The sequence below is a fragment of the Arachis hypogaea genome, unplaced genomic scaffold, assembly GCF_003086295.3.
Source record: "Arachis hypogaea cultivar Tifrunner unplaced genomic scaffold, arahy.Tifrunner.gnm2.J5K5 arahy.Tifrunner.gnm2.scaffold_36, whole genome shotgun sequence".
NCBI lineage: Eukaryota > Viridiplantae > Streptophyta > Magnoliopsida > Fabales > Fabaceae > Arachis > Arachis hypogaea.
In genome coordinates, this window is record NW_027255471.1 from 127,501 (window position 1) to 145,000 (window position 17,500).

At 34.3% G+C, this 17,500-nt stretch overlaps 2 protein-coding genes and 3 non-coding genes across 5 annotated transcripts; 2 read left to right on the forward strand and 3 right to left on the reverse strand.

Annotated features, from left to right (window-relative positions):
- The first annotated feature begins 4,356 nt into the window (after nucleotides 1-4,356).
- Nucleotides 4,357-4,444, forward strand: TRNAS-GGA (transfer RNA serine (anticodon GGA)). Its single transcript has one exon. It is a non-coding gene; the product is annotated as a tRNA-Ser (tRNA).
- Nucleotides 4,445-5,539: 1,095 nt separating this feature from the next.
- On the reverse strand, nucleotides 5,540-5,612 carry TRNAT-UGU (transfer RNA threonine (anticodon UGU)). The gene has a single exon. It is a non-coding gene; the product is annotated as a tRNA-Thr (tRNA).
- Nucleotides 5,613-7,546: 1,934 nt separating this feature from the next.
- TRNAF-GAA (transfer RNA phenylalanine (anticodon GAA)) lies at nucleotides 7,547-7,619 on the forward strand. The gene has a single exon. It is a non-coding gene; the product is annotated as a tRNA-Phe (tRNA).
- A 1,305-nt stretch (nucleotides 7,620-8,924) lies between these two features.
- LOC114927093 (NAD(P)H-quinone oxidoreductase subunit K, chloroplastic) lies at nucleotides 8,925-9,733 on the reverse strand. Its single transcript, XM_072231831.1, has one exon. It carries the CDS (start codon nucleotides 9,731-9,733, stop codon nucleotides 9,053-9,055), a length of 681 nt encoding a protein of 226 aa, XP_072087932.1. The 3' UTR covers nucleotides 8,925-9,052.
- On the reverse strand, nucleotides 8,925-13,437 carry LOC114927092 (ATP synthase subunit beta, chloroplastic). Its single transcript, XM_072231829.1, has one exon. The coding sequence runs from the start codon at nucleotides 13,435-13,437 to the stop codon at nucleotides 11,941-11,943; it is 1,497 nt and encodes a 498-aa protein (XP_072087930.1). The 3' UTR covers nucleotides 8,925-11,940.
- Between the last annotated feature and the right edge of the window lie 4,063 nt (nucleotides 13,438-17,500).

Consider the following 17,500-nt stretch of genomic DNA (forward strand, 5'->3'; position numbering starts at 1 on the left):
TATGAGAAATCCACCAATCCACATGTGATGTGTGAACAATGATAGTTGGGTCCCATAGTCGGTAGCTAGGTATGGATAAGGAGGCATAGAATACATATGGTGAGCTACAACAATAGTCAAAGAGCCTAACATAGCTAAGTTAATAGATAATTGAGCATGCCATGAAGTTGTTAGGATCTCATATAGACCTTTATGACCCTGGCCTGTAAATGGACCCTTATGGGCCTCTAAGATCTCTTTTATACCATGACCAATCCCCCAGTTGGTTCTATACATGTGACCAGCTATCAGGAAAAGAATCGCAATAGCTAAATGATGGTGCGCAATATCAGTCAGCCATAAACCGCCAGTTACTGGATCTAATCCTCCACGAAAAGTAAGAAAATCCGCGTATTTTGACCAATTCAAGGTGAAAAATGGAGTTGCTCCCTCGGCAAAACTGGGATAAAGTTGAGCCAAAAGATCCCGATTCAAGAGAAATTCATGAGGAAGTGGAATCTCCTTTGGATCTACTCCAGCATTTAAAAATTGGTTAATTGGTAAAGATACATGTACTTGATGCCCGGCCCAAGAAAGAGATCCAAGTCCTAGTAATCCTGCCAAATGGTGATTCAACATAGATTCTACATCTTGGAACCAAGCCAATTTTGGAGCAGCTTTGTGATAATGAAACCAACCAGCAAAAAGCATTAAGGCTGCAAATACTAATGCACCAATTGCGGTGCAATAAAGTTGTAATTCACTAGTTATTCCAGATGCTCGCCAAATCTGGAAAAAACCGGAGGTTATTTGTATTCCTCGGAAACCCCCGCCAACATCACCATTTAATATTTCTTGGCCCACTATTGGCCAAACCACTTGGGCACTAGGTCCAATGTGAGTTGGATCACTTAGCCATGCTTCATAATTGGAAAAACGAGCACCATGGAAATACATGCCACTAAGCCAAAGAAAGATGATGGAGAGTTGGCCGAAATGGGCACTAAATACTTTTCGGGAAATCTCCTCTAAATCACTAGTATGGCTATCGAAATCATGAGCATCAGCATGTAGGTTCCAAATCCAAGTAGTAGTATCGGGTCCCTTAGCTATTGTTCTTGAGAAATGACCGGGTTTTGCCCATTCCTCGAAAGAAGTTTTTATGGGATCTCTATCTACCAAAATCTTTACTTCTGGTTCCGGCGAACGAATAATCATTGAGTCCTCCTCCTTCCGGACAACACATACAAAGAGACCTGCCAATATAAAAAAAAAAGATTAGTGAACTTTTGAGAGATTTTTATATTGAGTTTCTTTCTATTCTATCTCCCATCTATCTATTCCAATTTTTTTCTTTAGTTATTCACTAGAACAATTATGATCCGGAAGTTAATCCGGGGCAAGTGTTCGAATCTATTATGACATAAGATATAGGCGCTCAACGGACCTTTTTGAATCCTCTAAAACTCCTTCTGGACTTTGAATTTCAATTCAATAATTTTTTTGTGCAACCTAGGCTAGGGGATTCAGATTTGAATTTGAAATTCAAAGATGGAATTTATTTTATGTCTGTCTTATTAAATAATTTAATAGAAGAGATTATTATGCACTCTATTTCCAATTACGTGAGCAGTCATCAGCATTGCTAGAGGCCATACTGCTATTTCTTTTTAGTTTTTTTGAGTTCTCTTTTTTGAGTTTCACTTTTAGTTTGAATAACAGAAAAAAGGCAAATTCTCTGCTGTATCCACATACCATTTATCTCTACAAAATACGAGACGAAAAAGAACGATTTTTTTAGAAGGGATATAATGGAATTTTTGGATTGACTATTACTATAGCCTAATATATTTATATAATAGATATATAGAATATTATTCTAAATTTTCAGTTTTATTGGATGGACTGATGTAGACAACAAACATTTAATTACATTAAATATACATTTAAATACATTAAATATACATTTAAATGAAATATGCATTAAATATTCTAAACTAAATATTAAATATAATAATATATAAATAAGATTATTTAGTAAGATAAATATAGTAAGAAATATAAAAATAAATATGGAAATAATATATATTAAGATATAAGGGTATATAGAATAATATAAATAGAACTAAAAAAAAAAAGAGTGTTTTTATTAAATTAAGAACGCCCTGTGATCTTCAACCAATTCTGTGCTTCAATATAATTACCGGGGGTAAGGGCTATAGCTTGTTTCCAATATTCAGCGGCTTGATCAAACCAAGCCTCAGCAATTTCGGAATCTCCCTGTCGAATGGCCTGTTCTCCGCGGTCGGAATAGGTGAGTAAATTCCTTCCCTTAGAACCGTACTTGAGAGTTTCCTGCCTCATACGGCTCAGCAGTCAATTGTTCCATTTTTCTGGAATTAACCAAAAGAAAATGGAATGGGTTAACTACATGAGTTTCAAACTTGAATTTTGATTAAAAAAGGGTTTCATCTCTTTTTCTTTTTATTTTTATAGTTTTATCTTTTCTCCTACCTTCCGAAGAATAACACATCTACATTAACATTCTCTAATTTTCTGAAAGGTAACTATCTCAATTTCATATATCATATACTTTCTAATATGACATTTCTATGGTCTATAGAATCTTTGAGAAAGACTTCTTTTTATTTTTCATAAGAAAGAAAAGACTTACTATCTGTGGGATCTGATACTACACCGCTGCTCAAAACCTTAGGGTAGGGGATCAACTTTATTACATAAGTGGATTCCTAACTCTTATATCATGATAGATTTTGTATCATGATATAAGTTGTAAGCAGTTCTTATTGTCTCGGCCTAAAACCTCGCCAATTGATCTTTACGGCGCTTCCTCTATCAATTGGATCTTTTATCCATAGAAAAAAGTATCTAGGCATATCTCTATTTCTTCATTTTTTTTTTACTTTTATATTCTATGAAGTTTTTTTGTTTCCTACAGCTGATAAAAATCGTAGTTTTGAACGATATATATGTACAAAGCCTTTTTTTCTATAGTGGAGATAGTCGCACGTAATGACAGATCACGGCCATATTATTAAAAGCTTGGGGTAAAAACGGATTTCGTTCGAGTGCCCGAAAATAATATTCTAAAGCTTTTGTATGTTCTCCGTTACTTGTGTGAATAAGGCCTATGTTATAAAGTATATAACTTCGATCATAGGGATCAATTTCCAGTCGCATAGCCTCATAATAATTCTGTAAAGCTTCTGCATAATTTCCTTCAGATTGCGCTGACATCCGTTACGGTCGTCATTCAGTTCAAAGAATCTCCGCTCCAGAACCGTACGTGATATTTTCATCTCATACGGCTCCTCCTTTATGTGTATAATGAAAAAAAAATGAATACATTAAATCAAAAAAAGATTCCAGTATTCTCTCTCATTATCACCTGTGCAGGGCTAGTGTTTTTACAAGAAATCTCTAGCCAACCTTCCTGTAAAAGATCTTTTCTTAACATCAAGTTTGTTGGTACTGGATAAAAAGGATAACTCCAACAATATCTTTGTCCTCAACGCCGCTTAATTTCCCGGAATTAGTCACCTCAACACCCTTCGATGGTTATACGGGTATCCAAAAATACGAACGAGATGGATGCTTGTTGTCCCAACCATTCTTGTTAGTTCCGATCCCGAAAAGAAAGGAAGAATTTTTTTACAAAGTTTTCGTGTTGTCGATTCCTAATCGTAGTGCTTCTTCCCCCATGCCGCCTATTGCTACTAGTGGAGTAAGGTTAATCTAACTCCATAGTATAGGTATAACCTTTCGCTTAATACTAAAAATCTATAATTGAAGCATATGAGGCTGCATTAATCGGGGATACACGACAGAAGGAATTTCTTTTTTATTTGTAAACTTCACCTTCAGCAAGCGTCGGTTTTTTGCCATTTTTTTACGAATAAAATAATGTGTCTTTCTCATAAGACTGAGATCGGTAAAAAAAAATAATCAAATCGCACCATCTCTGTAATAAGTAAATGCCTCCTTTTCTCCCGAGGTTGTCGGAATTATTCGTAATAAGATATTGGCTACAATAGAAAAGGTCTTGTCAATAAAATTTCCATTTATCCGAGATCTAGGCATAGGTAGGAATCCATTCGAAAATTGAATTCTTTATCGCGTGAGAAAAAAGAATCCCACAAACAAAGGAATTGTACAATACAAATAGTACGAAATAACGTAAAAAAGGACTCATTAATGAATTTTTTTAGCCTACGGCCTAGAAGTTGGTTTTTTTTATAAACAAAAAATTATTTCGTATAGGTCGAATTGATTATTTATTTTATATGGGCGCCTATCCAAAAATGGAATATGAATCATTCACTATTGCTCCGGTTTCTGGGCCATAATCATCATGGGGGAGAGATGGCCGAGTGGTTCAAGGCGTAGCATTGGAACTGCTATGTAGGCTGTTTGTTTACCGAGGGTTCGAATCCCTCTCTCTCCGTTAATTCATCAATCTGCAATATCTCAAATGCCAACGGATACCATTATTCCAACTTTAGTTGCTATGAATTTTCAATTCCAATTTTTTTGGTAATATGAAATGCAAAATACTGGAAAAAGTGGACAGGGAATGCAAATCGTCCTATATCCATGTAGATGATACCTGAATGAGCTAAAATTCTCGTATCAAAACTCTTGTTTTTTTAGTTAGTATTAAGTCTGACGAGAATAATATTCTACAACCAGCAATTCGTTGATTTTCAAACCAACCCATTGACTATCTATTATTTGATTTACTAATCCTTTATATTGGAATGGATGAAGGGTTAAATGGTTTGGCAATTCCTCACGTGGGGCTGAATCCAGAGAATTTTGAATCAGAGCTTTCGATTTTTGTTCATCTTTCGCTGTAATAATATCTTGAGGTTTGCAGCGATAACTTGGTATATCTACTATACGACCATTAACTAAAACATGTTTATGGTTAACTAATTGGCGGGCTTGAGGAATAGTCGAAGCCATACCCAATCTAAAAAGTATGTTATCCAAACGCATTTCAAGTAATTGTAGTAAAACCTGACCGGTTGACCCCTTGGCTTTTCCGGCGATACGAATGTATTTAAGCAATTGGCGTTCTGTAAGACCATAATGAAAACGCAATTTTTGTTTTTCTTCTAAACGAATACGATATTGAGATTTTTTACCGGAGCGTGATTGGTTTCTAAATTCGCTTCCGACTGTAGGCTTTTTACTAGTTAGTCCAGGTAAAGTCCCCAGACGGCGTATTTTTTTGAAACGAGGCCCTCTGTAGCGTGACATAAAGACTCCCTTTTTAATTAAAAAATGAAAAATCGAAATTAAAACTAAACTAAATGACAAATATGATATGAGAAATGAAGCGAAATTCACAAAAGCATTGTAGTACAAAGAAGAATTGTATGAATTCTATCAATATCTGAACCTTATTCTATTTATAGAGAAAAAAGGAGGTTTGTTTCTTGAGTTGTTCTACAGAGATCAAACTTCACCAATTTTGGATTCCTAAAAAAAAGACATTATCCATTTTTAAAAAATAAAACAACAACAAAAAGAGAAAAGCCGGCTATCGGAATCGAACCGATGACCATCGCATTACAAATGCGATGCTCTAACCTCTGAGCTAAGCAGGCTCATATAAAAGAAAATGCGCATGCATAGGAATTAAATAAACTAATAGGATCTTAGTTATTAACAGTTTGGAATTTGCTATTCCGAACATAATGAATATGTCATAATTCAATTATTACAAATTGAATATTAAAATAAAATTAGAAAAAAAAATATATATTTCATTTCTTTTATTTATTATCATTTCGAATTTGTAAAAATTCTATTACAGTTACAGTAATTATATTAATAGATTAATATAGTAATATATACTATTAATATAGTAATATATATTATATACTAATATAGATAGTATCTAGAATTTAGAATATTCTTATCCATTAAGATTTAATATGTATAAATCTATCCATAATCTATCTATAAAAGATTGGATTATCAGGATAAATTTAACCATATATTTATATCCTTAAATTAATTGAATTTATATAAGATAAAGAATTCTCAATTTATATACAGAATGAATTCTAAAAAGTAATTATCAATTCGATATCTCTATCGAATTTCTATTTTATTCGAAATAATCAAAAGAATATCCCAATTACTAACTGAAAGAAAGAGAAAGACCCAATCCAGATCATAATGAAAGATTCCCGTGTTTTCCTTCGGAAAGGTAAAAACTAAGACGAAAAAAAAATCGACCCTTCGAGTATTACAAATTGTATGAAAAAAGATTATAGAAGTAAGGGGCTTTAAAAAAGATATAGATATATGGTATCTATCTATGTATATTGAATTGCGAATATAGAAATAATACAATTATTTCAGATTCGACAAAATCTGGATATCCGATATAGATGAAAGAAAGTAAATAAAATGGGTGGAAACATTTTTCAATAGCGGAATATATTTCTAATAAATTCTACAGTTCCGACATAATTATAAAAAAAAACATCTTAATGCGATTCTAATCGCAAGGAAAAAAAGGGGGTATGGCGAAATTGGTAGACGCTACGGACTTAATTGGATTGAGCCTTGGTATGGAAACTTACCAAGTGATAACTTTCAAATTCAGAGAAACCCTGGAATTAACAATGGGTAATCCTGAGCCAAATCCCGTTTTCGGAAAGGAAATAAACATTAAGAAAGCGAGAATAAAAAAGGGATAGGTGCAGAGACTCAATGGAAGCTGTTCTAACAAATGGAGTTGACGACCTTTCCTTTCGCGTGAGGAAAGGAATCCTTCTGTACAAATGAAATTCTCGAAAGGCTATACAGAAATATGTATATAGACTTGTTTACGTATTTGTACTGAAATACTATTTCAATTGATTAATGAATACACTACTCGAAATCCCTATTTTTGAATCCTTATATCACAAATGGAAAGATGTCTATCACAAATGAAAGATGTGAATCAAATCAATTCCAAGTTAAAGAAATAATTGAATATTCATATTAACTGATCAATTTATTCACTCCATCCTAGTCTGATAGATCCTCTGAAGAACTGATTAATCGGACGAGAATAAAGATAGAGTCCCATTCTACATGTCAATCTCGACAACAATGAAATTTATAGGAAGAGGAAAATCCGTCGACTTAAGAAATCGTGAGGGTTCAAGTCCCTCTATCCCCAAAAGACCTGCTTAACTCTCTAATTCTTTTTCCCATATGTTAGTTTTTTTTTTTTTTTCAATTTTTGAAATTCGTTATGTGTCTTATTTAGTATAGTCTTTCACAAATGGATTCGAGTAGAGTTTTTCTTTCTTTTTCTTATCACAATCAACAATCATAAGTATTTGTTTGGAATATGTATTGGAATACATTGGAATCTATTTGGACTATGGAATAAGAATAATATATTCTTATATATATATGCTAATAATAATAATATATATTCTAATTAGAATTTTTTTTTGTCTTGTTTTTAGTTGATATGGAGTCATTGACATATATTTAAGTAATCTAATAAGATTAATATGATGCCTCAAGAGAGGTCGGGATAGCTCAGCTGGTAGAGCAGAGGACTGAAAATCCTCGTGTCACCAGTTCAAATCTGGTTCCTGGCACATGATGAATTTGTATGAGTATCTTTTATCCATAATCTATATTCATTAAAATGAAATAGGAATATGGATTGTGAATAATAGATACGTATTCTTTTTTATCGGATGTTGATACATATTAATTTATCCATCTAGGTGTCTGGAGATGTTTACTAGATGAGTAAAGAATAGGTGTATGTTCCCGGTATATGTTTATGTCTATAACATTAAATTAAATAGAATATGTAAAAAAGTGAACCCCCCTTTTTTTGTGGGGGGGCTCCCAAAAGAATATTAATAGTTCAATAATATTCGAATGGTTACATTAAATGGTTGAAAGATCAAAAAGTCTCGTCTTGGAAAGTTCAAGGGTGGGAATAGTCAAAAAAAATCTCGGATACATTACAAAGAGAATCGGACCTATGTATTTTCCTTTGATATTTCATTTCTATTTTCTGCATCTCCTTTGCTTTCATGTTACTTTCTTTTTCGCGGCAATATAATAGAATAGATATTGATGTGAACGTTACATAGTTCATGATGCAGAACTTTTTCAGTTCATCCTATTGGCTTGGCTCATACGAAAAAAGTATTGTTCAAAATTTACAATCTCAATGAATCCTTACCCAAATCTTTTTTGCAATACCCACATTATTGTTGTGAATTTTGTTATCTATCCAATCCCTATATGGGAATGGGACTTCCATTATTCTTTTATTCTGTCTGATTGAACTTCAATTACTTTTTTGGTCTCTAAGAGAATGAATGGATATTCCTTGAATATTTTTCTTTTTGGTTGTCGAAATGCCAGATTTGTTTTTGTATTTTTATCATTTAGTAAGCATCTTGTATTTCATAAAAATTGGGGGCGATATAATCTTTACGCAAAGGCCATCCTATCCAATTTTCGGGCATTAAAATACGTTTCAGACGCGGATGATTTTCATAAGAGATTCCTAACATATCATAAGATTCCCTCTCTTGAAAATCCGCACTTTTCCAAACCCAGAAAATAGAAGGAATTCGGGGATTTTTCCTTGGTACATATACTTTTATGCATACCTCTTCCGGTTGATCTATCCCAGACTCTATTCTTGTAAGATGATACACACTAGCTAACAGTCCTCCTGGTGCTACATCATAGGCACATTGGGAACGTAGATAATTGTAACCATATACATATAAGATGACAGCAATGGAATGCCAATCTTCGGGCTTTATTTGTAAAGTTTCGATTCCTTGGTAGTCGAAACCCAAAGATCTATGAACAAGTCCATGTTTGACTAACCAAGCAGACAAAGGACCCTGCATTTTTTATTTCTCCTGCTATTTTTGTTGTATAAGTTTTGTATGAGTCTTTTCCATTTCCATTACGGTGAAATTCTTGAAGATTGACTTGCTATTTTTTATTTATTGTATATTGGATTTTTGTAAAAAACAAAAAGGATTCGGTCTAATTAATTACTTGGCTTCGTGGCAGGATGCTTACTTTTTTTATATTTGAAAAATATGTCCGAGGTTATCTCCGAAGTGAATGGTGGTTGATAGAAAAACCCTTGATTATAATTGCCGGTATGAGTACTGCGTTCAACATGAAACTTGTGGTTCGTAGTAAAACACCTATTTTCTTGTTGAGACCTAATATGATCTTCATCGATTTCTCGAGATATTTTCTTACGAAGTTTTGTTATAGCATCTATAATGGCCTCTGGTTTAGGTGGACAGCCTGGCAAATAGACATCCACGGGAATTAGCTTATCAACTCCCCGAACAGTACTATAAGAATCGGTACTGAACATACCCCCTGTAATTGTACAGGCTCCCATAGCAATAACATATTTTGGTTCGGGCATTTGCTCATATAATCTAACTAAAGAAGGAGCCATTTTCATAGTTACTGTGCCCGCTGTTAAAATAAGGTCTGCCTGCCTAGGACTAGATCGCGGTACCAGTCCATAACGATCAAAGTCGAATCGTGATCCTATTAATGAAGCAAATTCAATGAAGCAACAACTGGTACCATAGAGAAGCGGCCATAAACTGGATAGTCTTGACCAATTTGAAAGATCATTTAATGTAGTTGAAATAACTGAATTTTGGGTTGTTCGATCAAGTAAGGGAAACTCAATGGAATTCATAACTGTCTAAATGTTTTTTTTTTATTATCTAAATATTCAAGAATTAAGACCATTCTAATGCCCCTTTTCGCCATGCATAAACTGAACCAACAATTAGGATAAGCACGAAAATTAAAGCTTCTATAAATACGGATATCCCCAATATATCAAAACCTATTGCCCAGGGATAAAGAAAAACCGTCTCAACATCAAAAACAACAAAAACTAGAGCAAACATATAATAACGGATTCGAAATTGTAACCAAGCATCACCCATTGGTTCTATTCCCGATTCATAACTAGAAAGTTTTTCGGGCCCTTTGCTAATCGGGGCTAAAATTCCAGAAATTAGAAATGCCAAAATAGGAATAAGGCTGGATATTATTAGAAATGCCCAAAAAATATCATAGTCGTAAAGCAAAAACATAAATGTACTCCTATGAATGTGGAAAATCTAACAGAAACAAATTAGTAGTTGTTATTAGTCGATTGGAATATATGTTATTAGTCGATTGGAATATCGAATTTCTAGAATTCGATTATTTAATCTATTTAGAATTCTATCTAATTTTGAAATTTTTCATTATTCTATCTAATATTAACATAACCTATTCTATGAGAGATTCTTTTATATTTCAAAATCCAAGGTATAATATTATTATGTATAGTATTCTAAATCTAGAATACTAATAAATGCGATATATTAGATACTCAATTTGTGAGTATATTTAACAAGAAATAGAAATATATATATTATTATCTTAGGGTAGGGCTATACGGACTCGAACCGTAGACCTTCTCGGTAAAACAAATCAAACTGTTTATTAGAAAAATGATTTGAATTGTTTAAAAAACTCAACATGCATCTTTTTTGCATTGGGCTTTTTCATTAACTGATATTTCGATCAGTTAGTCTACCATCTTTTTTCTTGACAGAAAGAATAAGAAGATGATTCCCTGTGCTCTGATTTTTGATTTTTATTACAATCAAAGAGCACTACCAAAGTGTTTCAAAGAAAGGGGGTTATCCTGACGTAGGTCTGCTTATGGCCTAGATCAACTTAAGTTTAATGGACTCTCTATCGAACTACTAAAAAAAATTGAAAGTATCAAGAAATGAAACCCTATACACCTTAAAGTTCATAAGATAGGCCGAAAAGAGAATTTTTTTGAGGTCCCTTTACTCATTATGCATAGCATTGAATAGACTGGGTATTCACCTTATCAATATCTCAAATCAATGATGGATTCTACTGGACGTCTCAACCCTTTGTCAGACTATTGTTCTCTTGTTTTGTTCCCTAAAGTGGAGTAAGACATCGATTTCTCAAAAAGATCAACTCTTTTAATTACATGATGGACTCCTTTGAAAAAAAAAAACATTGGCGCGCGTGTAAACGAGGTGCTCTACCTAACTGAGCTATAGCCCTTGCGTTTTTGATACATATTTGATCATATTATATCCAAAAATTCTTGTCAAGATGAATATTCCGTGATCAAATTCTTTTTTATTGATATTGCCTTGGTATTGCGTATATTTAATATTCCTTTTATAATCCATTGACCTGATAGACGGGTACCCCCCTTCCCTTTTCTTTCCATTTTTTGTAAAAAATGACCTACTTAACTCAGTGGTTAGAGTATTGCTTTCATACGGCGGTAGTCATTGGTTCAAATCCAATAGTAGGTAAGTAGGTATAGGTCGAACTTATTAGCTACCATTGACTATGGTAGCTAATAAGTTCGACCTATACCTTTTTTTGTATATTTTCTTCTATTTCATTTTTTTATTTCACTTTTTAGAATTATTCGTATACACCAATTTTCTTATTGCGAAAGCATATTGATAGCCTCTACTCGTGTCCTAGCTCGTCGGAGAGATAGATTTGCCTCGATTAGTTGTCTCTTGCCTTCAGCTTTACTCAAGTTAGCTTCTGCTATTTCAAGAGTTTGTTTAGCTTCTTCTGGATCAATGTCACTACTCTTCTCGGCATCATTTACTAAAATGGTGATCTTATTATTGCCTATTCTAGCAAAACCACCCATCAGAGCCATTGTTACCCATTGGTCATTAAGGCGTATTCTCAAGATACCTATATCTACAGCTGTAGCAATAGGTGCATGATTTGGTAATACTCCAATTTGTCCACTATTAGTGGACAAAATAATTTCCTTCACTTCTGAATCCCAAACAATTCGATTGGGGGTCAGTACACAAAGATTTAAAGTCATTTCTTCAATTTCCCCTCCATTTCTAAGTTCGTAGCCTTCGCAGTTGCTTCATCGATATTACCCACCAAATAAAAGGCTTGCTCGGGAAGACCGTCTAATTCTCCAGAAAGAATCAATTTAAACCCTCTAATTGTTTCTGCTAGACCTACATATTTTCCTGGCGAACCGGTAAATACTTCTGCTACGAAAAAAGGCTGTGATAAGAAACGCTCAATTTTCCGTGCTCTTGCTACAGTTAAGCGATCCTCTTCGGATAATTCGTCCAACCCAAGGATAGCTATAATGTCCTGAAGTTCTTTGTAACGCTGTAAAGTTTGTTTAACTCTTTGCGCAGTTTCATAATGTTCTTCACCAACAATCCGAGGTTGGAGCATAGTTGACGTTGAATCTAAAGGATCTACAGCTGGATAGATACCTTTGGCAGCCAATCCTCTTGATAGTACGGTCGTAGCATCCAAATGTGCAAATGTCGTAGCAGGGGCAGGGTCGGTCAAATCGTCTGCGGGTACATAAACTGCTTGAATAGAAGTTATAGACCCTTCTTTGGTAGAAGTAATTCTTTCTTGTAAAGAACCCATTTCGGTACTAAGGGTCGGTTGATAACCTACAGCGGAAGGCATTCGACCCAATAAGGCTGACACTTCGGATCCCGCTTGGACGAATCGGAAGATATTGTCGATAAATAGAAGCACGTCTTGTTCATTAACATCTCTGAAATATTCCGCCATAGTTAGGGCAGTTAAACCAACTCTCATACGGGCTCCAGGCGGTTCATTCATTTGACCGTACACTAGAGCAACTTTTGATTCTCCAATAGTTTTTTCATTAATTACTCCGGATTCTTTCATTTCCATGTAAAGATCATTTCCCTCACGAGTACGCTCCCCCACTCCGCCAAATACGGATACACCGCCATGAGCTTTGGCAATGTTATTGATCAATTCCATAATAAGTACTGTTTTACCCACTCCAGCTCCGCCAAAGAGTCCAATCTTTCCTCCACGGCGATAAGGAGCTAAAAGATCTACTACTTTAATTCCGGTTTCAAAAATGGATAATTTTGTGTCTAATTGTATAAAGGCAGGCGCGGATCGATGAATAGGAGATGTTGTGCGAGTATCTACAGGACCCAAATTATCAATAGGTTCGCCAAGTACGTTAAAAATTCGTCCTAGAGTTGCTCCGCCCACTGGAACACTTAGGGGAGCTCCCGTATCAATCACTTCCATTCCTCTCATTAGACCATCTGTAGCGCTCATAGCTACAGCTCTAACTCGATTATTTCCTAATAATTGCTGTACTTCACAAGTCACGTTAATTTGTTGACCAACAATGTCTCGACCCTTTACTACCAGAGCGTTGTAAATATTTGGCATCTTCCCTGGAGGGAAAGCTACATCCAATACCGGACCTATTATTTGGTCGATACGTCCCAGGTTTTTTTTTTCAAGCACAGAAATCTCAGGACCAGAAGTGGTAGGATTTATTCTCATATTTTAATATATCCTTTTTTTAGTTTTAGTTAGATTAGAAGATTTTTGAAATCAAATTCAAAAAAATGCTTGATAACAAAGCAAAGTAAGTTGATCAGTTAATTAAATAGAAATAATAAAATAATAAATCGGAGTTAGTACTCTAGTTTGTACCATCCAAACAATTCAATTGTTTAACGTACTGCCTCCATTGCAATGGTTGAATTTTTCAACTTCAACCAAATGATTCAAAAAATTAATAGAATTAAATTATTAATTTGTATGAAATCTTTTCTTTTTAGTTGGATGAAATCTTTCGAAAGTCTTGAATTTGTCTATAATTATAGACAATACCGCCTATATTTTCTATGGGATTCGAACCTGAACTTTATTTACGATTTGGTTCTTCTATATCATCGGCACCTATTGCTCATATTTCATGGGCGAGCATACAATTTATACCTAGTATTTTTTTTTTTACTATTTTGACATCTAGGATTAACATATATTACTGTCAAGGTCAAGAATTACTTTTTTATTTAGATTAGATATATTTTTTTTTTGATTAAAAAAAAAGGATAAGAGATTGCGAAAAACCAAGGATTGGGTTGCGCCATACATATGAAAGAGTATACAATAATGATGTATTTGGCAAATCAAATACTATCGTTTAATAACAAACTATTCGGATTGATTGATAATATTAGTTGATCATTTTTTGAAAGATTCTTGTGAAGTGAAAGGTTTCGTTAACTACTAAGTATAGTAGTGTCGAGTAGATCTGGTTGTTGCGATAATTCTTAATTCATGAGTTGTAGGGAGGGATTTATGTCACCACAAACAGAGACTAAAGCAAGTGTTGGGTTCAAAGCTGGTGTTAAAGATTATAAATTGACTTATTATACTCCTGAGTATGAAACGAAAGATACTGATATCTTGGCAGCATTCCGAGTAACTCCTCAACCTGGAGTTCCTCCGGAAGAAGCGGGTGCCGCGGTAGCTGCCGAATCTTCTACTGGTACATGGACAACTGTTTGGACCGATGGGCTTACCAGTCTTGATCGTTACAAAGGACGATGCTACAACATCGAGCCGGTTGCTGGCGAAGAAAATCAATATATTGCCTATGTAGCTTATCCTTTAGACCTTTTTGAGGAAGGTTCTGTTACTAACATGTTTACTTCCATTGTAGGTAATGTATTTGGGTTCAAGGCCCTTCGCGCCCTACGTCTGGAAGATTTGCGAATCCCTATCTCTTATATTAAAACTTTCCAAGGTCCGCCTCATGGCATCCAAGTTGAAAGAGATAAATTAAACAAGTATGGTCGCCCCCTATTGGGATGTACTATTAAACCAAAATTGGGGTTATCCGCGAAGAATTACGGTAGAGCAGTTTATGAATGTCTTCGCGGTGGACTTGATTTTACCAAAGATGATGAAAATGTGAATTCTCAACCATTTATGCGTTGGAGAGACCGTTTCTTATTTTGTGCCGAAGCAATTTTTAAATCCCAGGCCGAAACTGGTGAAATCAAAGGGCATTACTTGAACGCTACTGCAGGTACATGCGAAGAAATGATAAAAAGAGCTGTATTTGCTAGAGAATTGGGCGCTCCTATCGTAATGCACGATTACTTAACAGGGGGATTCACTGCAAATACTAGTTTGGCTCATTATTGCCGGGATAATGGACTACTTCTTCATATCCATCGTGCAATGCACGCAGTTATCGATAGACAGAAGAATCATGGTATGCACTTTCGTGTACTAGCTAAAGCGTTACGTTTGTCTGGTGGAGATCATATTCACGCCGGTACCGTAGTAGGTAAACTTGAAGGGGAAAGAGATATTACTTTAGGTTTTGTTGATTTATTACGTGATGATTTTATTGAAAAAGATCGAAGCCGTGGGATTTATTTCACTCAGGATTGGGTTTCTCTACCAGGTGTTCTTCCCGTTGCTTCAGGGGGTATTCACGTTTGGCATATGCCTGCTCTGACCGAGATCTTTGGAGATGATTCCGTACTCCAATTCGGTGGTGGAACCTTAGGGCATCCTTGGGGAAATGCACCAGGTGCCGTAGCTAATCGAGTAGCTCTCGAAGCATGTGTACAGGCTCGGAATGAGGGTCGTGATCTTGCTCGTGAGGGTAATGAAATCATCCGTGAGGCGAGCAAATGGAGTCCTGAATTAGCTGCTGCTTGTGAAGTATGGAAGGCGATCAAATTTGAATTCCCAGCAATGGATACTTTGTAATCCGGTGGTTACTGTTCGTTCTAGATAATTGCAATTAAACTCGGCTCAATCTTCAAAAAAGGATTGAGCCGAAGACAAAGATACTTAATTTATTGCATAAACATAATATATCTTATTTTTCTTTTTTATTATATCCATAAAGTTCTATATTCTAATCGATTAGATATATCTTATCTATTAGATATATATTAGAGTCTAGAAATGTAGAGTATATAAATAAATGGATATGGAATAGTTAAATTGGAGTATTTCAATAAAGAGAAATAGAAAAAATTGAATTAATAATTTAATAATTTTTCTAAAAAATTAGAAAGAATATTGACAAATATCAACTAGAATATATTTATTTATATAATAATAATAAAAACAAATTACTAAAAATATAATCAAATTCGATTTATATTAATATTTCATTTTTTTTTTTCGAATTTGAATTCATTTGTTTTTCGCGATTCTATGTTTTCAACACTAATATTGACAACAGTATTGAAAACAAATATAATCCGATCGTGAAGAAATCGATCGATTTCTTCACGTTACAGAGGCAATTTTTAGCAAATAGTGAGTTCGTTAAACTTTCTGTGATACAAACATGAAGTTCCTTTTTTATTTTTATTCAAGGGTAAATAAATAAAAAAAGAATTAATTTAATTTGAATAAAGGATACCACTCTTGACAAAGAAAAGGTTGGTCCATCTTTTTTTTTATTTACGCATCCTATTTTTCCTATTTTTTTTTTGAAGGGGGGAGGGGGTTGCTAACTCAATGGTAGAGTACTCGGCTTTTAAGTGCGACTCCATTTTTTACACATTTTTATGAAGCAATTGTTTCGTCCATAACCTCGGTAGGGTTTGTAAGACCACGACTGATCCAGAAAGGAATGAATGGAAAAAGCCGCATGTCGTATCAATAGCGAATTCTAAAAGGATCTCATTCTTATTGGATCGGACCATTTTTTTGTTTGAATTCGTGAACAAAATAAGTTGGGTTTAAGTAATAAAGGGATAGAACTTGGCAACTCCAATTATAGAGAAACAAAAAGCAACGAGCTTTCATTCTTTTTAATCGAATGATTACCCCATCTAATTGGACGTTAAAAATATATTAGTGCTTGATGCGGGAAAAGCTTTTCCCATGAATGGATTATTTATTTTTGTTATGAGTCCTAATTATTAGCTATTCTCCATTACGGGGTGGCGATCAATGTGTAGAAGAAAGAGTATATTGATAAAGATATTCTTTTTTCCAAAATCAAAAGAGCGATTAGGCTGATAAAATAAAGGATTTCTAACTAGCTTGTTATCCTAGAACAATTAGGTGGAAAAAGCAAGTGGAGAGAATCCGTTCATCATTTTTTGGTATCTATTCATAATTCGTTTTAATTCGAATATCTAGAAATACCCCGTTTTGACTGTATCGCACTATGTATTGGATTTCCAATCCAATAAATCTTTGATCCCTTTGACAAAATGGAATTTGAAAAATGAAAGAATATCAAAGATATTTAGAACTAGATAGATCTCGTCAACAGAACTTCCTATACCCACTTATTTTTCGGGAGTATATTTATGGACTCGCCTCTGGTCATGATTTTAATAGAAATCGATATATTTTGTCGGAAAATGTGGATTATGATAAGAAATCTAGCTTACTAATTGTAAAACGGTTAATTACTCGAATATATCAACAGAATCATTTGATTCTTTTTGATAACGATTCAAGTAAAAATCAATTTTGGGGGTCTAACAAGAATTTGTATTCTCAAATAATATCAGAGGGTTTTGCCATTGTCATGGAAATTCCATTTTCCCGACAATTAAGTTCTTCT